The sequence below is a fragment of the Clarias gariepinus genome, chromosome 15 (assembly GCF_024256425.1).
Source record: "Clarias gariepinus isolate MV-2021 ecotype Netherlands chromosome 15, CGAR_prim_01v2, whole genome shotgun sequence".
NCBI classification, from domain to species: domain Eukaryota; kingdom Metazoa; phylum Chordata; class Actinopteri; order Siluriformes; family Clariidae; genus Clarias; species Clarias gariepinus.
In genome coordinates this window covers 30,140,953-30,163,856 of record NC_071114.1, presented here as the reverse complement: position 1 = coordinate 30,163,856, position 22,904 = coordinate 30,140,953, and the positions used below count along the sequence as shown (strand labels likewise).

At 37.9% G+C, this 22,904-nt stretch overlaps 1 protein-coding gene across 1 annotated transcript in view; it reads right to left on the bottom strand.

The window, feature by feature from the left end:
• The window catches only part of ext2 (exostosin glycosyltransferase 2), a 43,114-nt gene that overhangs the window by 2,235 nt on the left and 17,975 nt on the right, over positions 1 to 22,904 (bottom strand). Inside the window, exons 10-14 of the mRNA XM_053513282.1 lie at positions 14,571 to 14,760; positions 10,860 to 11,026; positions 9,284 to 9,427; positions 5,965 to 6,093; positions 3,913 to 3,995 (exon numbers count right to left, since the gene is read on the bottom strand). Coding sequence (XP_053369257.1) covers positions 3,913 to 3,995; positions 5,965 to 6,093; positions 9,284 to 9,427; positions 10,860 to 11,026; positions 14,571 to 14,760 — 713 coding nt within the window. The remainder of the gene's footprint in view (positions 1 to 3,912; positions 3,996 to 5,964; positions 6,094 to 9,283; positions 9,428 to 10,859; positions 11,027 to 14,570; positions 14,761 to 22,904) is intronic.

The following is a 22,904-nucleotide window of genomic DNA, read 5'->3' as shown; positions in this document are numbered from 1 at the left end:
GTGTGCTGGCAAAAAAAAACAAAACAACACACACACACACACACACACACACAAGAAAAATCCTGTACACAGGGTCTCGAGGGGAGGGGCAGAGCCTATCCCAGGAGATTTGGGGCACAAGACGGGGTACACCCTGGAAAGGGTGCCGATCCATAGCATCTCTAATTAATTGGAAAAACGTACGGCACGGCAACAAAAGGGGTGTTCATTTAAAGCTATAGGCACGGAGACTGGTGCGTCTGAAAAATAAATGAAAAAAATAAAAACAGGATCTGAGGTGTAGCTTAACTGGAACATTAACTGAAACGACAACCGGAAGTCCAGCGAAAGCTAATTTGGGAGAGAGAAATACAAATCTGGGCAACAATGAAGAAGAATACGAAGAGAAACTAATACCATCTGAAGTAATTCAAAACAATGCCTGTATTAGGGTTAAATACCTTTGCAACACCATCACTTTTTTTATTTGTACCTTATTTGTCCCCTGTATGTTAATATTTTTTAAATATAAAATCTTCATAAAAAATCCCAAGTAAGTTCACTACAAAAGGAGGACAGATTTACAGAAGGGGATTGAGAACTTATACAAGCTACTGTTTGATTGCAGAGCGCTGGCCCTTTTTTTAGAGCGGTGCAAAGCCTGGCTTTTATGGCAGGAAACATGTTCAGAGCGAGAAGCGTGACCAGAAAGACCCCATCAATCTCCGCTGAGCCCCCAGTCAAAGGGCTGCATGGTCTGTGGAGCCAGACTCTATTAGTAACACTCTTTATTCACTTCCAAGGTCGTGCACTTGTTCAATCCCGGAGCGGAGCGAGGGCTACCGGCTCACTTTCAAGTGTTAAAGCGATCACTCTCGCTGAGGTGGCACGGAACCCGCCGCAATTAACTTTCTCAACGTTGTTATTAACACGATACTTCTGGTTCTCAATAATCAGTCCTCTTCTGCATCTAATGAAATCATACGTAGATGGACTTCCATGTTGATTAGTCTGGCAGAGTGCGTAAAGTATTTGTGCATTGTTATGGACTCGGCTTTGGTTTTAGATGAACAGGTTACCAGTGCTGTTAAGGCTGGGGTTCATCAACTTGGAATAATCTCTTAAACTGTTAAACTTAAACCAATTCTCTCTTTGAAAGACCTGGAGGCCATCATCCACGCTTCTACTGTATATTTGCACACACTGACTGCTGCAACTTATATCTTCGCATCATTTATCTCATCATTAATTAGTGCAGAACTCGGCCCGAGTCACACAAGGAAAGGGGGAAGTTTTAGTCCAGTACTTTTTACATTACCCTGGTTGGCCATCGATGTTGGAATTTAAGGTTTTGTTAATGGTTTTTAAAGCACTGCATGGTCTTGCACCAAAATATATTTCCAATCTTTTAATACCCATCATAATTCAGGAAACACAGGATCATCCAGCCAGATGATTTTTCATGTTTCTAAAACAAGGCTAAGATCAAAGGGTGATGGGGCTTTTTTTCAGTGGCTGCTCAACGCTTATGGAACCATTTTTATAGTCTGGCCGTTAATACTTGCTACTGTGTTTAGGTTTATATTGACCTTGTGAATGTTTACAAATTTTAATGTTGTTTATTATTTCTGTGCTTTAATGTTGCCTAGAAAGGACCTGTAGGCGACGGTTGTTGTTTTTAATGTTTACTCTTAAACTCTTAAGTTTAAAACCATTCTGCTAAAATATTTAAATTACTCAACCTTAAAGAACTCTTAAAGAACCGGTTTTCATTTAACTTATCCAGGTAGGTCAAGATTATTTCTGGGTATTTAATAAAAAAAAAAAAAAAAAAAAAACAGTTTAAAAAAAAATGTTTTTTTAAAAGTATAATCTGGTACAGTTTTCAACAAACTTAAAAATTAAAAGAACCTTTTAAAGAAAGCATGGAGTACAAACTCCTGACAGTTTCTAGACAATAAGAAAAAAAAAGTTCTTATTACACACTTAACGCAGATGCACTATTGGGGAGAAAAAGGGTTCTTCAAGGGTTATTAAAAGTTTATAGGATAATTAAAAGTTCTTATCTTTCAAAGCTATTGTCTTTATAAAAGAACCCCTAAACTTTCTTTAAAGTACTCTTTTTTTATTTTTTAAATCTAACACCAATTATTATTAAACCTCCCATCAATGTACGGTTAAAAGATCCCTTTTTGCTAAAAGGGTACCAGTACTACATAATGAAAGTTTGTATCAGACCTAAACCAGTTCTTTCAAGTGCTTTCATGAATTCATTATGGGTTCCTAGCATACAAAAAAAAAATTGTATTGTTGCTAAAAATTATAATATTGTCTTGTAGGGTTTTAAATAAAATTTAGAATAGTCCATTATTTGTCTCTGAGAAAATGTCTAGATAGACAGATACTTTTTATTGATCCTGAAGGAAATTCCAGATGTTTTAAAAGTTCTATGTAAAACCCTGCAACAAGAGGCGTTTCACGAGTGCTGATAACAGACAGTAACAGCACTTGGACGTTTACCTATACATGTCACTGGGTGTCCCAAGCGTTGTACAGTGGTTAATGACACTAACTGTGTGTCTCGACGTGGGTGAGAGTAGGTCTTGTACGGTCCGCAGTACTGAGGAGAGAGCAGCTGCCTGACAAAACCCACATTCACAACTAGTCACAACCACTTTCAGTAAGAACACACATCTGATAACGTTATGTCATCTTAAACAACACGTTATCTCCTTAATAATTCCTCTAAGTTGTTCTGAATTGCCTCTAAATTGCTTATTTTATTTATCCTTAACGCAAGCTACAAAGCTAACTAGCTTCTAACACGAGGCTAAATCCCAAATCCCTCTGTAACTCCTAATGAAGGAAACTACTCCCTGTGTGGAATAAAAGATTGTACACCCTACATAATGCACTAGCTTTCTACTTAACGCTATTTAGGATTCAACCCCAGAACTCTTACTGTACTGTAAAAGAGCTGATATTCTAAAGTAAAATAAGTGGAAATAGTAAACTGTTGTTCCTTATATGATGTGATCTATCTGTGACAAAAGTTAAAGCTTAAATGTTGGACATTATGATGAAAAACTTCAAAACCTTCAAAAAGTAGAATTCTCTTTCGAAAGCTGAACACCAAATTAGCTAAACTTGATTTTAGGTATTAGTAAAAAAAAAAAAAAAAAAAAAAAAGATGCTCAAGATCTCACACAAGTTTTTTAAAGAAGGGTTTAAATGCTTTGCTGGAGAAGTACAGGTTCTTAACTTTCATTTAAAAAAATAACTACATAGAACCTTTACAAAAAAATTTTTTTTCTCTTAACACGCTTTCAAAGAACCCTGTTTTCCAAAAAAAAACACTTAAAAGATCCGTGGATAAGTGTGCTACAAATTACTCCTCGTTATTTTCTGTGTAATATCCAGAACCTGTCAGTGGTTTGATCGTTGAGCTATCTTGGTGCACTCTTTAAAGGGAACGCTGAACAATTAAGGGTTCTTGTCTAATCGGGAACACACTGGGAGAAGTGAGCGTAGACTGTAGAACCGCCTGTGATTTATTTCCTGAACTAAAACAGAAACTAATCGAGGACTTTGGAAACATGTGTTTATGGTGATTTGTCCACTTGAGTGTGTTCTTTCTTCTGTAAAGCGGCTAAGGGGAAATGGAAGCCGCTGTGTTTTCTGTGCTCTGGTTTAGTGCGAACGCCGCGGTGCTGATCAGACCCGAGCTTGGCACGCAAACTCAGCTTGAAAATTGGATTGAGAAGTTCCTCTGTGTTTGGCTGATAAATGCACATGTCTCCTGTGAAGTGCCACAAAGAGCCTATTGTTAGGGGGAGAGAAACTCAGAATGTGTTTCAGATGCAGGCGGAAGCCATGCCAGGGCCTGAGAGCTGCCAGGGTTCCGCTCTGTCCTACGCCCAGTGTGTGCTTTACCTCTCCACCATGTGCGTCTGGTCCAACGACAGCCCGTCTATCGCCGTGCATTCGGGGCACTTAAACTTCTTACGCGGCGTCACCTGTACAGGAGGGAGGGAGGCTGAGTATCAGTCAGGAACTTACCTAAATCTGATTACTGCCTCCACAAGAATAAAAAAACAACAATAATAATAATAATAATAATAACCAATCCTTTATGGACTCCCTTCCTCTTAAACACTTTCTCAAAGGTTTAAATAGTTCATTAATTAAAATTAACCAAAACAGCAACCAACTTGGGACACTGATAACTCTTAATGATGAGCAGCTCTGCGGCTTTAACAAAGAAAGAAAAGAAAAAAACAAGATCATAAAAAGTGATGAGAAGATGAAGACCAAAGCAAAGAAAAAAAGAAAGAGTAAAAACAATTAATCAAAACCAAAAACATGAAAAAGACAAAAAAATAAAAGCAAAACATGGCAAAAATAAGAATGATCAAGAATTTCTAAGCAACAATAAAGAACAATAGAGAGAACAACAAGTAAGGAGAAAAAATATGCTGAAAACAAAAAAGTTCAAAAATAAAAGAAATACAAAAGAAGAAGAGTGCAATACTGGAAGACCAAACAGCAAAAAGGATGTAAGAAAAAATATGAAAAAGAAAAAATTGAAAAAAGACAACAAAGAAAAAACCTGAACATTACAAATAATAAAAAAAACAAAAACAATAAAAAAATAAGAATGATCAAGAATTTTAAAGCAACAAAAAAAGAACAAGGAAAAAACCATGAAAAAACATAAAAAACAAGATGAACAAATGAAGAAATGAGAAGTAAAAACTTAGCAAAAAGAGATAGAAATAAAAGAACTTAAAGAAAATGTTAAAAAAAGAAAAAAGAAAAAAAACAATTAAATCAACACCAAAATATGATAAGAATTAAAAATATAACAAAAAATTAAAAAGTTACATTAACAATAGCTAGAACAAGAAAAAGAAATCACAATATAAACGATATAAAAAAGAGCAAGAAGCACAAACATGACAGCAAAAAAGCAAAAAGAAAGACAACGAGACAATAAAGTACAAGAACAATAAAAAGAATAAAACAATAAAAAGAAAAAAGAAACAGAAGGACAAGTATGATGATAAAGTGAAGAAAAAAAAAGGAGACAAACAAGAAAAAAGAGGAAGAAAGAACCTAAATAAATGCAGAGAAACAAACAAGAATTAAAGGAAAAAGAGGAAAAAGGAAGAGAACAAGTTGCTGTACGTTGCTGTGCGGTACGTCGATATGAAATATATATTAGACTTCACTGATGTAATGAAATGAGTGAAGAATCAAAGACTGAGTCTGTTTGTGTGCGTGTGTGTAAAAAAAAATATTTCTGTGTGGTAATGAAATATTTAACGGCAGATTAGTGCGAGTTACTGTCACCAACCTGGTGCTGATTATTTTTGTCTTTCACCAATTAAGATTAAAAATCAATTATTTGTCACATGACCCTTACATCACAGTGATTTCTTTTTTCTTGTTTCGCATATCTCAGGTAAAAACCTGGGGTCAGGGGGCAGGATACAGCGCCGCCTGGAGCAGACAGGGTTAAAGGTCTTGCTCAAGGGCTCAACAGGGGCAGCTTGGCGGTGTTGGGCCTCGAACCCCCGACCTTCTGATCAACTGCCCAGAGCCTTAACTGTTTGAGCCACTACACTGCCCCCATGTATTAAAAACTTTAGCCTTATTAAAAACTAACCTTATGGTCGTTGATGGTTAAGGAGTTTGTAGAAAAAGTTTAAAGTTTAAAGCTAATAATCTGCTGTGCTTTAATGTAATCAGTGATATTATTATTTCAGGTTGAAGTCCACGTACATGTCCTTGTGTCTTTCTGTACAGCAGAAAGTAATCATATTCTGTAAGGTTGAGTATCTTACGCCTTGTTTACACTAAGTTCTACTACGTCCGTCATATTACTGTTTGTTTTTATTTTATTCATATAGACAAACATCCATTTAAAGTTTGTGTACGGTTCTCCCTTACAGTACGTCATAGCAGCGAATTCACTGTTGTTACCTTTATCGGTGCTTTCCCAGTGATGTTGGCCACCAGGAAGTTCATGGCGATGTCCTCACAGTTCATATGAGCGTCTACCCAGTTCTTAATGTCTCCAGGCATCTTGTACGTGTACAGATAATTAAAGTACTGCAACACAAAAACACAAAGAGCAACAGTGAAATAAAAACTGATGGCCTGTGAGTTGTCATGAGATGAGAAACTTCCACATTATTAAAAAAACTCCATATAGAAAAGTTTACATAACGGGATAAACAGGAACGGCCAAAATGTTGCACTATATTTGTTGAAATAATGGTGTGTAACTTCAAATATATCTTTGTAAAAACACTTAAAGTTGCACTTTTACAAATTATACACAAATAACTCCACAATTACACTATATACACATACTATAAAGTTCTCTCACTTAAAAAAATGAGAGAGGCCTGTAATTTTTATCATAGGTATACCTCAACTATGAGAGACAAAATAAGAAACAAAAAATCCAGAAAGTCACATTGTAGGATCTTTATTGAATTAATTGGTAAATTCCTCTACAAACAAGCAAGATTTCTGGCTCTCACAGACCTGTAACAACTTCTTTAAGAGGCTCCTCTGTCGTCCTCTCGTTACCTGTATTAATAGCATCTGTTTGAACTCGTTATCAGTATAAAAGACACCTGTCCACAACCTCAAACAGTCACAAACTCCACTATGGCCGAGACCAAAGAGCTGTCAAAGGACACCAGAAACAAAACTGTAGACCTGCACCAGGCTGGGAAGACTGAATCTGCAATAGTTAAGCAGCTTGGTGTGAAGAAATCAACTGTGGGAGCAATTATTAGAAAATGGAAGACATACAAGACCACTGATAATCTCCCTCCATCTGAGGCTCCATGCAAGATCTCACCCCGTGGGGTCAAAATGATCACAAGAACTGTGAGCAAAAATCCCAGAACCACACGGGGGGACACAGGGAATGACCTGCAGAGAGCTGGGACCAAAGTAACAAAGACTACCATCAGTAACACACTGCATCGCCAGGGCCTCAAATCCTGTAGTGCCAGACGTGTCCCCCTGCTTTAGCCAGTACATGTCCAGGCCCGTCTGAAGTTTGCTAGAGAGCATCTAAAGAGGATTGGGAGAAGGTTATATGATCAGATGAACCAAAATAGAACTTCATGTTTGGAGGAGAAAAAATGCTGAGTTGCATCCGAAGAGCATCATACCTATTGTGAAGCACGGGGGTGGAAACATCACGCTTTGGGGCTGTTTATCTGCAAAGGGACCAGGACGACTGATTCGTGTAAAGGAAAGCATGAATGGGGCCATGTATGGCGAAATTTTGAGTGAAAACCTCCTTCCATCAGCAAGGGCATTGAAGATGAAATGTGGCTGGGTCTTTCAGCATAACAATAATCCCAAACACACCGCCCAGGCAACGAAGGAGTAACTTCGTAAGAAGCATTTCAAGGTCCTGGAGTGGCCTAGCCAGTCTCCAGATCTCAACCCCATAGAAAATCTTTGGAGGGAGTTTAAAGTCCGTGTTGCCCAGCGACAGCCCCAAAACATCACTGCTCTAGAGGAGATCTGCATGAAGGAACGGGCCAAAATACCAGCAACAGTGTGGGAAGACCTCGTGAAGACTTACAGAAAACATGCGACCTCTTTGTTATTGACCAAATACTTATTTTCCACCATAATTTGCGAATCAATTCTTTAAAAATCTTACAATGTGTTTTTCTGGATTTTTTTCTCTTACTTTGTCTCTCATAGTTGAGGTATATCCATGATGAAAATTACAGGCCTCTCTCATCTTTTTAAGTGAGAGAACTTGAACAATTGGTGGCGGACTAAATACTTTTTTGCCCTACTGTATATGCTGATCAATATTGCACTCCAAAATGTATTATTATTATTTTTATGATTTATAAAGGTTTGCATTTGAGGAGGTAAAATGTTTCTCTTAAAATAAGTTCCTCCATAATCCTACAGGTTATGCACTCTAAACTATTCACACACTGGCACACACTCTTGTGTGGTATGAGCAAATTATTTGGGTTAAGTTCCTTAAAAATTCCAACCAAAAAATTTATTAAAATAAATTAATAAAATCAGGACATTTATAAAATTAAGATACTAACAGAATCACAAACAAATCAAACCAACACCTAGGCATTGTTATAATATTGTCAAAATTTCCTCCCTAGAAGTTGGGTGTGGCACTTTGGCATCAGTAGCAGATCCTTACAGCCTTTAAGTTGTGAGATCGGGTCTCCATAGATCAGTTTTTTTTCCAGCACATCATACAGATGCTTCAGCGTTTCCCACAGGTCTGAAATATATTTTGTGACCAACAAAGTATATTTGGGCGGCTCGACTGGATTGACAATTTGGAGTTTGGAGTCAACACTTTGAGCTCTTTGTCATGTTTCTTAAAGCCTTCCTGAACTCTGTGTGTGTGTGCAGTGTGTCAGGGCACGTTCTCCTGCTGAAAGAGACCACTGCCGTCAGGGAACATCGTCTCTATTAAAGGGTGTAACTTGGCCTGTAGCAGTGTTTAGGTACTGTAGGTGGTGATATAACGTCCATGTGAATGGGAGGACCCGGGGCATCACACTGCCTTTGCCAGCTTTGCCTCCTGTCCCACAATGCCATTTCTTCCTCAGGTAACCATCTCACACAGACCTGGCCATCCACATGGGGTAAAAGAAAACATGTTCCATCAGCCCAGGCCACCTTCTTCCATTTCTCTGTGGTCCAGTTCTGATGCTCACTGTAGAAGCTTTTGCTAAAGAACATGGGTCTCATACACGACAAACTGTGATGAGTGTTCTGACTCCTTTCTATCAGAACCAGTGTTCATTTTCCAGCAGTTTGAACTACTGTAGCTCTTCTATTAGATTTAATTGAACTGAACAGACCAGCCCGAACAGAATGAGCCTTGGTCACCCTTGACCCTGTCGCTGGTACACCAGTTTTACTTCCTTGGAGCACTTTTGGTAGGTCGTGACCCCTGCATATCCAGAGACCTTCTGTTTTGGAGACGCTCTGTCCAAGTTGTCTAGTCTTCGATTCATTCCCTTGGAAATCTGACTGTTCACTTGCTGCCTAATAAATCAAACACACTTCCAGGTGCCAGTGTATCCGGATAATTAGGCGCTTTACCTGTCATGTTGATCAATGTATATTGTATAGTGTTAGTAGCATTAAAAAAAAAAAAAAAAAAAAGGTATTAGGTGTAGTGTTCTCCAGCTCTGCACTCTAATGTAACCACCACTAAGAACAAAAGTCTGACCATAATTTAGTAAAGATTAAAGTACACACACTTGGTTACCTTGTGATAAAACGCAGCTCCGGTCAACACCATCGACACCTCGTTGGTCCACTCCGACTCGTACTTCCACTTTCCCATCTCATGGTCCCATAAATGGAGCCGACCCGGATATCCCACCAGTCTGTCTGGGAATTCCCGCCACACCTAAACACAATGCAGAGGGCTGTTTAAGACAAACAACTGGCTTAAATGAAAACCTTTATATTCGAGTAGATGCTAAATATCCATGAACTTCCAGAGATCTCACAGAATATCATTACAGTTTGAATCCAGAGAAGCCAGACATGAGGAATGATTTGAGAGGATGCGTTTATATAAACATACACATCTTTGAACAAATAATACTTAACCCATAAAACCTTGTTTGAGATACACAACGAAAGTTATGAGCACATTTCTATTTTTATTTTTTTTTTGCATTTTGTTTATATCTTTAGTGCCAAAATATTTTCAACCACTTTTATTATGCAAGAAATAAAACACTCAGAATGTACTAATGTCACTGTAAAACAGTCATCAACAAGGTGGAGTTAATGTTAACACCATAAACTTGATTATCTCACAGTAACATCCTGCCTCAGCTTTATATATGACTGTTACGAAGCACTGACACTGAAGACTCCTTCCGTATACGTTACAGAAACATTTAAATGTTCTAAAGTATTAAAAAGTGTTAAAAATATTTTTTTTGTGCAGACGAGTGATATGATGATGTAAATATTGATATTGTGATGCACTCTGTCATGATATTTTTCTAAGATATAAAACGTCATGAGTATTTTTTTTTTAAACAAATGATTACTACTAGTAGTTTTCTCTTTTTTCAATAGACATTAAATATATTTTTATCGTAAAACATATTACAGAAATAAGACGGCATTTTAAAGCCAATAGGTTTTTTCTTGTTTTTTAAAAAAGGAGTTGAAAAGAGAGAGGTCGGAAAATTTTCTGGGTTTAAAACTCGAGTTGTAAGGTGCAATTTTATGAGAAAACAAAAATATAAATTTTCAAGTTTAAAACTCAAAATATTAAGAAAAAAAAACTTTTGACGTTTAAAACTATGAGAAGAAAGTTGAGTAGAAATGGACTAAAATAAGTATTTCCCTGTTGATAAATCCAAGGAAAAAGAAAAGTTTGATAAGATTTTTTAAGTTTTCGAGTTTAAAAAACAAATATTTTTAGTTTTCACAATTGTTTTGGAATCTTCTGAGTTTAAAGTCAACAGTTTCAAGATTTTTTTCTCATAAATTTGCATTTTTTCCTCACAATATGTAAAAAATATATATATATTTTTTAGTTTTCTTGTTGAAAAAAAAAATTCTCATAAATTATCATTTTATTTCTCGCAATATTTTGTGTTTTAAACTAAAAATTACGTTTTTTTTTCTTGAAAATTCAGTTTTACAGTCAGGAATCCCCCTCCCCTCCATCATTAAAAAAAAAAATCCCCTATTGGGCCTAATCCTCTGTCATACAGAAACGTCTAAGCATCGTAATATGATTATGATTGGGGGAGGAGCTATAAAGGGAACAAAAAAAGCGTAGAAGTAAATTAACGAGAAACGTCATTCATCACCTCATATCCAAACTGCAGCTCGTCGGAGGTCAGCATGATGATGTCATCATCGATGGCCAGCACCGCCTCCGTCTCGATCTCGTCGAAGGGAAAGAAGCGATTGCTGAGTTTGTTTTCTTTGGTGCGCACCACTTTAAGAGGAACGACGATTTTGGGCCAAAGAGATTCTGATAAAGGAGAAAGAAAAAAAGAAATGTAAAAAAATTTGAGGTTTTTAGTCGGTTTAAAGTGTTTCACATTTAAGAGAAAGATATGGTCACTGAAAGGACACAGAGAGAAACAAGTAAACACAACGAGCACGTATGAACCCGACCACAATGGCATTCCTCTCAGGGCGAGAAAGACAAGCCGGCATATTTTCGGGTCGTCTAAGAGCTTGGGAGCGCTCCACAGCACGGACAAGATGGATGGCACGTATCGTGTCACCTAATAAAGCTACAGAGAAGGTCGGGACTTTAGGAAGTGGGGGGGTGAACACGGGGGAGCGTGTAATGAAACTCTGAGAGCACACTGATACGGATTTTACACAGGCCTCTTGTGTATTCTTTCGTCTAATAAAAGTACAAACATTCAGGGAGGAAACTAAACGCTGGAACGGTTCACACATCATTTCTCCGTCCAGAATTATTTGAAAAACCACCACGATCTCAAAGACGACTCTTGGGGACTGTAATCGGCTTCGAGCGTTGTTACGAGAGTTTCGGCTTCCAGAAAAGAATCGTTACTCACAAATCACCCGAGTTAATAAAGTGCATGTAAAAAAGAAACACTTTACTTAAAAATGACAGGTACTGGAAATGTAAACGCCTGGGAACTGCTCGGTGTAAACAAGCCACGAGGAGAGAAAGAACAAAGAGGAAATCGGTTCTTGTTTCAGCCTGGGCTTCGGTTTTGACCTGTAAAGAGGACCTTGTTAGCCGTAATGGGTCGCAAAGCTCCACCGCTCGGCTCCGCTGACGCCTCTAATCAAAAGCAACACTCGCCCATTAGTCCACTTCAAAGTTTCCCTCGACGTAATTATATTAGTAAAATCTATGTGGAGGATATAATTAATTTCTTGTTCCCCCCTTTTCCCCCCAAGCTGTTAGTGTAAAGGATCCATAAACAGGCACATAGCTGATTGCCTTGTTAAGACGTATCCTTAGAGAGAGGGAGAGAGAGAGAGGGAGAGAGAGAGAGGGAGAGAGAGAGAGAACTTTATTGTTTAAATGCTACCTTTGGTTTTTGTGTGGAAAAAACTATCGTTACAATTTAATTACTCAAGTAAAGCTGTTAAATAAAGCTTTTACTTTTTGTAATGGCTCAAGGCTAAAGCCTAAACTTGGAACAAAACTGGAACAAATTGGATATTTATAAAAACCGATACAGAAATACAACACAAAGCGGATCAGAACCTAGGTATCGTGATACAGCTAGTCCCGAATAGCAAGTTACAATAGCAAGGATAGCAAGGGGGTGGGGGGTGGTTGAGGGGTGGGGGTAAGTCGGCCTCACAGTTTTTAATGAATCAGTCAGAGAGCACGATGATAGGAAATGTCTGTCCTGACTGGGAATAATCCTAATTTCAGAAAAATCGCGTCTGGGATTCCCTTCGCGATTTAAAGGTGCAGAGAAAACACTTGAATGTGAGATTCATTTCTTTGCGCAACCTTTTCTGATTTTCCTTTTAAGCTAGTATATTATCCTGATTGTATATATTTTGTTTTCCGCATCATCCTGTTGAGATCTGAAATACTTAAAAATCAGTTATAGCGATCCTTTTATTTATTTTATTATGAACATGAACCATGAATTTCTTTACATGGATCTCTAATTTTGTGATATAAGAAGAATACAACAGAATTTTTAAGTAAAAAATTGTTGATCCTTTTGTACTATAAGACAAATCTCTGCTTTAATGAAACACTCATTTAAAATTATAATCTGAAAGAATTGACAAAGTCCTGCAGTATAAACATTCAGAAATCTGAAGGAGCAATTATGTAGTTAGTTTTCCTTATTTGACTGCCAGTAGCGGGTAAGCTGTAATAAAACATAAGAGTGTATATAATGACTGATGGAACACAATGGCGTCTGCAGACAGGCACGACTAAAAACACAACACACCAAGACCTCAAGCGCTGAAATATTTTCCACTGGTCTTTTTTCCTACACATCTACCAGTTCAGGGGCCAAATAGTTGCTTCTCATTTACAACTTAAACACGAGCCAGAAAACCAGTTTGGCTTCGGCTTTGCGCATGGCTCGACTCTCGACTCTCAGAGAAATTAAATCTTATTTAATTTTGTCCGCTCGGTCGGGAAAATGTGTGTTCCTCTTCTCTGTATCGAACGAGTTTGTCTACCGACATCATCACACTTGAGTGTAGTTAAGGACTGAAACAGAACAGGACGATTGTAGGTGGTGTACACACGCACGCACACGCACGCGCACGCACACGCACGCACACGCACGCACACGCACGCACACGCACGCACACGCACGCACACGCACACACACGCACACACACGCACACGCACGCACGCACACACACACACACACACACACACACACACACCTCAGTTGTTTACTTACAATATATATTTACTCACCTCCTTACTGGTTAACCAAACTACCTTTGTACTTTTTTCTTAAATTATTATTTACTCACTAGCTTACTTTCTTGTTTACTTACATGTTTATCGACTTTCTGATTGTTTACCTAATTGTTTACTTGCCTGCTTGCCTATTTACTTGTTTACATACCTGCCATTTGCTGACCTACCTAATAATTTGTTTACTAAACTGACTGCTTGCTTATTTATTGATCTCCTTACGCCCTATTTTACCAATTTATCTGTTTACTTATGATTTACTTAGCTACTTGCCAACTTCTTTGCTCATGTAATGAGTTCCTTGTTTACTTATGGACTTATTTAGCTACCTACTCCTTTGTTTACTTACTACCCATGTACAAGTGTCCTGATTTATTTACTTGCTTATACTATAGCTTATCTACACACTTACCGAGTTACCTGCCTAAGTACTTGTTTACATATTGTAAATTTACTTTCCTACCTGTTTACCTTCCCATGTACTTGCTTAGACAATCAGTTATTCACTTACCTATGCTCTTTGCTTACATTTTTTTAATTTACTTTCTTATTTATTTGCCTCTCTACTTGTTTATTTAATAGATTATTCGCTTATTGACTTGCGTACATACTAATGACTTAATTGTTTACTTGCCTACTTGCTTGCATATTTATTCACCTGTCTAGTTGATTGTTTACATTCTTATTTACTTATCTATGTACCTGTTTACTTGATTTCTTACTTATTTACTTACCTACCCACCCATTTATTTACATCCTTTATTTACTCACCTACAAATATGTTAAATTATTGGTTTGTTTATTTATCACCTGACTATCCATGTTCCTGTTTATTAAACGGCCTGCTTACTTGTATACTACCTAACCTACATACGTTCTAGGTTTCCTACCCATGTACATGTTTACTACCTACTTGCTTACTACCTACTTGCTTACTTTGCTACCTATTTACCTGTTTCCATACTTATTTACTTAAAGTACTTAGCTATGTGTTTACTTGCTTATTTACTTATTCCCAGCAGATTATTCTCCTAATCGCTACCTAGTGTACTTACTTGCCTACTTACATGTTTACCCTACTGCTTGTTTACTTGTTTACTCTGTAACAGATTCGAACCTTCAGGCGGGCTCTTGTTCTGGTTGTTCCACACCACCAGCAGCTTGGCCAGACTTGGGACCTTGGAGATCTCCGTGATGACTCTGAAGAGGCTTTCGACCCGATCGTAGGTCAGAACCACGGCGGTGAATCCCGGAGACCGAGGAGGAATCAGCGGGAGGAAAAGCGGACTGTTCACGCTCGACCACTTCTGTGGGGAAAAAACACAATTAAAAAAAACACGGAGTGTATTATAATCATATAGAATAACCTCAGCGTCATTGAACGACTCGATACATTATCAAATAGTTAACAGCGTGTGGAGTTCTGGATTTGGGATTTGCTACCGGCGTGTTGATTAGTTTTCTCCAACATTAGCACATTTTCTATAAGTTAATGTGCTCAGTCTTACATGTTAACGTTTCTATAGCGACGGCTCGTTCACATGGACCTGTAGATAAACATGGGAGGAAATATTTATGTATGGAAGGAGTCTCCGGTGTCAGTGCTTTGTGAGTCAGCAGTAAAGCTGTGTGCAGAATCCTGGCATCATCACAAGCCTGATTGTTTATCGTTTATATAACGCAGGCCATGACTTTTGCTTCCACAACATTAAACATAACTATAGATGGACGAAAACTGGTGTCCGTTAACGAAGAAAAAATTTAATTGTTGGTAAAAGAGAAATAAACACTAAGGACGTGTTGCTGTAGAACAAGTACAAAGTTTTTTACTTATAATTATTTAAAAACAAAACACTACGGTCAAGTTCTACACTGAATCTTCATGATGGTCTATTAAAAAAAAAAAAAAAGTATGACACTAGACAAATTGACACAAATGTTTTACTGTTCTTCTAATTAGAATAAATGCAACCCTTTTCCATGACTAAACGGTTTAATGCGAAATGAGGTAACACGCACCGCAGCCCAGAAAATGCCTTTAAACGGGAAATAAAAGAAAAGGCTACGCAGAAAACTACAAACTGGCGGTGCTGCTTGGGCGATTAAAAACAGCGAGGCGCTTCGAGCCCACACAATAGAGGCTAAACTGGAGGTAACGAGCAGCTGGAGGAGTGCGCTGCGACCTTCGCCTAAACCTCCTCCCTCAAAATTTGGGAAACTTTTCAAGCGCCATCAGTCCCGGAGAAATCCAGCTTGAGCGTTGAGAGCCAAGAATTTCCTCTCGGTAGTAATCAGGAGAAAATGTGTCCAAACGTTGGACCTGAAGCTGCCCGTAAAGTGTTTCAGCCATGGAAAAAGTCTTCTCAAAGCACCCGCAGATCCATCAAGGTCTAATCTGTTTAATGCCCTGTTTGTGTAAGCGCTACATTCTTCTCTGCGAACTCCGAGTGTGACGCCTCCGAAGGAGCTGAATCGAGAGATTCGGGCAAAAAAGCGCTAAAACCTGGCTCTGATTTTTACTTTATTCACGTACATACTTTTTTTTTTTTACTTACGTAAGCAGGCAGGTAAGTAAATAAGTATTTGTGCACTTAGCTAGATAACTTGTTTATTTACATATTTAACGGTTCACACATTAACTGCTAACTTTATTTATTCACTTGTTTACATACAGAATGTACCTGTGTTTGTTTATTTATACTGTTTACGTATCTTTTTGTTCACTTCTTTATTTACTTGTTTACATATATATATTTACTCACTTGTTTATTAACTTATCCATTTACATATAGTTGTTTTTAACTCCTCTCTTGTTTGTTTATTGATTTGCTTAAATGGGCGCTTGTCCACTTGCCGACTTTTTAACCATCTTAACTCCATCTTACCATCTTAACGTATTTGCTTGTTTACATATAAAACTGTTTAATTTTTTACCTGTTAATGAAAACTCTTATTTACTTTACTACTTTTTAAAGTATTTACATGCTTATGTGTTAGCATACCTAATTATTTACATACTTGCTTGTTTACATACTTCTCTTTATCCACCTTATTTATTTGTTTACATACATACATCTTTAGGTACTTTCTGTACATGTTTATTTATTTCCTTTTTTACGTATAAACAAAAATCTATCTGACTAAATATCATGATTTTTTCATGTGACGTTTCATGTATCGCTTTTAAATTAAACAAACAAACAAATAATTTGTGTTTTTTCATTCAAGGAAGCAAAATGGTCATGTTCCTCTATAATCCTACAGGTGGCGCTCTGAATTGTTTACACACTGACGGGCAGCACAGCATCTCATGTGATGGGAGGGAATTATTTGAAGTGAAGTTTGTTTAGTATTATAACAAAATTTTTGGGGAAAAAGTCTTGTATCAAAAAAGTACCTGCCTTTTAACTTGACTAACCCACTAATTTACTTGTTTGTTTAATTGCTCACTTATTCACTTACATGTTTACATACAGTATGTACTAGCTTCCTTACTTCATTTACTCCTTACATGTTCACCTACTGTATCTACTTACCTTCACCTCTCCTTTTCTTTGCTTATTAATCACGTGTTTATTTAAATAGATATTAATAGATAATCCGTCACTATTTTTTCACGCCTTGAGCCACAAATTTTCTTTTATTAGTTGGATAAAGTAACCCGAATGATTTAACAGCTTACATCAGCTCATGTCTTCATTTCCTGTTATCCAGATAAAAAGACTTCATCTGCATATGCTGATAAGACATCATCCCACTTTTATACAGCTCGATCGAGGACTCGAGTTTGATTATTATTTTTTATTTACTGCGAGTTGAATTTTATAGCTGTGCTGTAGCGGAGTCGGTGCAGCGGGGGTGCACATGAGCCCTGGCAGGACCCGGGTAAAGCTGGGGGTGCTGGGATATCGTAGGCGTCAGTGGTTGTCTGCTGCCAGTGTGAGGCTTGGCTCTTCTTCCTGGCCTCGCTTTAAAAACAGCCCGTTAAACTCCTGAGGATGCACGGACTGGAGCGGAGATCAAGTGACGCTGTAAAGTAAATATTGCTAAGTGCTTGCTTGGAAGCTCTCTGATGCGGTCATGTAAAGCACCGCGCTTTACTGGCCTTCAGGACGAGGAGGAGGAGAAGGAGGAGGAGAAGGAAGGAGAAGATGCTTGCAGAAGAGCTGCAGATCTAAGAAATTTGTTCACTTTGCCAAGTTACCACTCTCTTCTGCATCTCAGCTAATTAAAATATACTCTATATATACACAGTATATAAAATAATGCAGTGAATACTTTACCTTATGGTAAGTCGCATCAGTTTTATCTTTGACCAGGAATTTTTGTTTCTGAAATGTAAACATCCATAGTACAGTAAAACCTCGGATTGCAAGTAACGTGGTTTTTGAGTGTTCCGCAAGACGGGCAAAAATTTGTACTAAATTTTGGTTCGAAAAATGAGCAAGTCTTGGTTTACGAGTACCAAGTATCATGCATCACGCATGCGTTTGTTTTGACGCCAAGTGATCACAACTGAGGGAATGTTTTTCTCTCACACTTTCTCTCTCACCTTTAGTGTGTGTGTGTGTGTGTGTGTGTGTGTGTGTGTGTTTGTAAACTGGCACGATGTCAAATTACGCACACACATAACGACAGGCCCAAACACGCGTGCGCACACAGCGTCTGCACACATAAACGGAAACACTTATCTGTCTGAATTTTTTAAAGGTAAAGTGCATGTTAATTTGTTTTATTTTTACTTTATTTTTTGTATTAATTCTTATGTATTTATTTTTTGGTCTATTATTTCTTATGGGAAAATTTAATTTGGTTTACGAGGGCTTTGGAATACGAGCCCGCTTCCAGAACAGGTTCCACTGTAATCTGAAAGCACCATCGCATTAACACTAGAAGCGCCGAGCAGCGGTAATCTGACCGCAATGGGGTAAAAAAAAAAAAAAATTATAATACTTCACACTCGATCAAATTCCAGGATCCTCCTTTCATGGCTTTTCCTAGATCTGTGAGCTTAATCACCCTGTATGCTTACATTTTCAAAATCGCACCAGTAAAAGCCAGTATAAAGCTATTTTGCTCTTATTTACATGAAATCGCTGACAGCTGCGCGCCGGCCATGCCGTTTCCTGCCTTTTCCAACCTACGATTCTCATTTCTCTCAGCAGATGGCGCAAGGGATCGCGCCAACTATCTATGCGTCATTCAGTGCGTTTATGTAACTATCTCAGGTTTCATTCCATATATGCCATTTTTTTAATATATATATATATATATATATATATATATATATATATATATATATCCGTGAAATATCGACAATTCGCCATTCATTCTGCTGTTGATAATCAACAATATTTTATAAGGAGATTTAGGGGATTTAGCTTTACTTAATTTTATAACGTTTTGAAAAATTCAGTTTGTTCATTCTGTTTAAAAATAATTTTATATATATATATATATATATATATATCAAATAAAATCGCTATTACTTGACCCTGAAGTTTAGTTTAGCACACAAAAAACAGAAACGTCCTTTCTGGTAAATCAACTGCATATTTACAGCAATTCTTTAAAAAAATATTTATATACATTGTAAAGTACAAGGTAAACACGAGAAAGATTACAAAATGAAAAAACAAACATTGTCTACTTTATAAACAGCTTAGTATACTGTGCGTCGAGATGCTGAAATCCCTTGCATGTTGCCCCTATATTTTGTGCTTTCATTTTAAGTGGAGAGATATTTGACCGACCGCCTAGAAACAAAAGAACCGTAGGGGTGATCACAAGCCCCTCCGAACGACCGTGCCATCAATCACTGACCACCTCAGAAGTTCCCTCCAATGTATGCAGATGTTTTGCAAGTATTTTTATCACCATTCAAAGACCTACAATTCATTTAGTTTAGATTTCTAGCAGATGCCATAAGTTTTGTTCCCTGAACATTTGCCGCTTGATTTTCATTTGCTTACGAACACAAGTTCCCTTCAACAGTGTGAATTTTGCCCATGATGCTCGCATCGCTTTATTAACATTCCAAGCATAGCTTTGGTGCATTCTTTGAGCATTTGCCACAGACAAGCCGCTTACAGGACTGGCAGATATAAGAGGTTTTGTTCCCTGCACATCTGCCAATTTGACACTGCCTCCTTTTCGCAAGTGGAGAAGGAGTTTAAGGTAAAGATCGCTTGCATACCACTGCCATTGCCACTGCTGCCTTTTCTGTTTTCTGTTGCGCACATAGCTCCTTTACCAACTCCAGAATAAATCTCCTCCTGCTTATGGTCACATTCATGCACTGTTTATATAGAATATGTGCATTAATTGCCGCCAGGTCTAGGAGGTTGTAAAACACAGCCACAGGCCAGCACCGGGTGTCTCCCATTACTTAATACAGCCGCACCATTTGATCCATAACATCAACGCCAACTTTAGTGCTGTTGTAGTAGGAAATTGTTTCAGGCAGTTTCATTTCGCCATTATCAGTTGAAACTGCCTGATGCATTGTGCTCAGAACGCATTCATTTTTTTTTCGTTTTGCCTGGTAAATCGTAAGCGTGGCCTTCCAGCCTTTAACAACCTTGTTGAATATCGTTCAGACTGTGCCTGTGTACAAGGGGGCATTTCTCGTCTGATTTTATTCATTGTGCCAAAATATCGTTTGCAAGTCCCAACGAGGTGAAAAAATTGTCTGTTGTTATATATCTGTTGTTTAAACACAATATTGTTTTAGCGATAATTTCACGGAAGCGAGTTCAGAACTAAATCGCTGCTCCATCTGAGACGTTCAGAAGTTTCAAATAGAATGAACAAACTAATAAATTTTTTCAAAACTATATAAAATTAAGTAAAGCTTTCCTTTTTGTTATAGTACGAAGCCCCTAGATGGACAAAGAAGAAGAAAAAAAAAACGGCAGAAAAAAATTATGCCAAAAACTTTAGGTTATAATGGAAAACATGACTTTTTTTTCTTCTGCCCTTTTTTTACTCTTCCTTTGTCCCCTTAGAGACTCTGTAGTAGGTTTTCTCAGTTGAATATGAAAAAAAAATACGCTGATTATCAACATGGGAATGAATGGCACATTGTCCAAGGGCAAGTTTATCTTGGAGCTAAACTATTTGCTCTTGGTGAAAGCGCCATCTAGCAATCATTGTGTGTCAGCAACAGCTCCCCATTCAAAACAATAGGCGGTCAAATGACCGCTGAACCGCGTTATAAGTAGGTGACACTGGCGCGGCAATCTCTTACCTTATAATAAATTGAGTGGTAAGCAGATTCTTCTTATTCTATTGCTTATAATCGGCGCAGTCTTTCATCTCTTGATTAATACGCATTGTATTTTCAGCACAAATAAACTTTTCAGATATTTGTGTTGTTCTTTTTCTTCTTCTCCACCATGAGAGCAGACAAAGGACAAAAACAAGCCTTGATTACTATTGATGTAGATTAAATCATGGTATTGTATTTGTTTCACAAATATGAATCTTCTGGAGATAATGAAATGTATCACAATAATAGTTTACGACTGAAATTCCTACAAACTCAGCTTTGTACCTGAGCCTTTGGTCTCCCTATTAACTCAAACACATCGCCTTCTGTTATATAGAACTTCCAGCCTCCTAACACACAGTATGACTGCTGATCAATCCCTGCTGTCTGTTATCATCCAGATGAGGATGAGTTTCCTGTTGAGTCTGGGTTCTCTCAATGTTTCTTTTTTTATTTTTTTTTTATTGCCATGTCAGGGAGTTTTTCCCTCAGCACGTCGCTCTCGGCTGTTTTCCACTGTATTGGACTGTGAACTCTGTTTTGTTGAGGATTTTCCCAAATTAGGATTATTTCACCATCAGGACAGCTTTACAGGACAGACGTTTTCTATCAACGTACTTCAGGACTGATTCATTGATACTGGTGAGGCCGACTCATTTCTCCTGCACGCACATACAATATACTTTAGACATTTTATACACCAATTTCTGCACTAAACCGCGGTCCATTCATATCTGTGGAAATTCGTAACTTGAATGTTTATAAGTCGGGCACTACCTGTAATAAATAAAACTGAATAGAAAGATTTAAATTTAAGTTCACGACTTATATTTATTTCATTACACATGTGAGCAGTTGAGGGTTAAGGGCTTTGATCAAAGGCTTAACAGTCACACCCGGTGGAGCCAGAGAGATTGAACCTGTGACTTTCTAATCAGTAGTCAAACATCTTAACCACCGAGCTAAACCCTGCCCTAAACATCTCCTGTGTAGTTTTCTATCAGAATAATTTTCTACTCTGGCATCGCAGTAGAGATCACCGATATTTGACTATATCACGTCTAAAGTAAAAAAATATGTTTCCCATAACACGATGTCGGGAAATGTTTTATTCTGCTTACACCACAGCAATTTTTCAGTAAATTTTTACTGAATAATTTTTTTTTCCTCGTCCGTCCTAAGGAATTTAAACAAGCAAATCGCCGACACTGGAGACTCCTTCCATAAATGTTAGATCTACAATTTTAGAATTTTTTTTTTTAAAACAACGCTGATCATTACCGAAGCAGACTGACTATAAATCCATACAGTGTTACTGTCACCGCTGCTGTCTCATTCCTCAGACTGCAGTAGCACTGAGGTGTAAAGGTAGCTCAATTACTGTAATAATCTCTTGTAGCATCATTGATAAAACGTTCAAAGACCTCACAGAGACGCTACGCTCGATATATTTTTCCATGCAGACTAGCGTCAGGCTTCGCCTCCTGCAGGTGCTCGCAGATTTGCGTGCGTCCGCCACAGTCTGCTGCCACGGTCTTTTGCTCGACCGTCCTACTAATAAAAACAAACAGTATTAGCTGATGGAAATGTCTTTGAAGTGTCTGACGCCGACACACGAGCCAAGGAGGAAATAATTAAAGTAGCACTGTGACATATAAGCGGTAAAGCAGTGCGCGAGCGTTCTGTCTGGAACCGAGGCCTAATTGAGCCGGCTCCAGTGTGGTTTGGTGTTCGTCTAAAAACCCTGAGAGACGAGAAAATAAACAAGAGGAAAGCAGATCTATAAGAGAGAGAAAGAGAAAGACGCTTTTGTGGAAATCTATGTGGCGTTCACCTGCTATTTGGAACGTGTCAGGAAGAATAAATAAAGTGTTTTCATTAAAAGAAAAATTTGAGATCGTACCCAAACCAAAGGAAAAAGAACTTTTCAATCAATAGTAATGGCTTCTTTATTTTATCCCTTGAGAAAAGAAATTCTTGGCGATTATTGTTTCTAATATAAAACTATACGAGCAGGCTGTAATTACTGTAAACCCTTCGAGCACTTCTTACAGCTTTAAGCGAGGGAGGGGAGGCGTGAGCGGCTTCGAGTGACGGTGAGGGATCGCAGGCCGTTTCATGTGGGCCGTGGAAGCTTTGGTCGGATCCCGCAGCTGGAATCATGCGAGTGCTGCTTTGGGA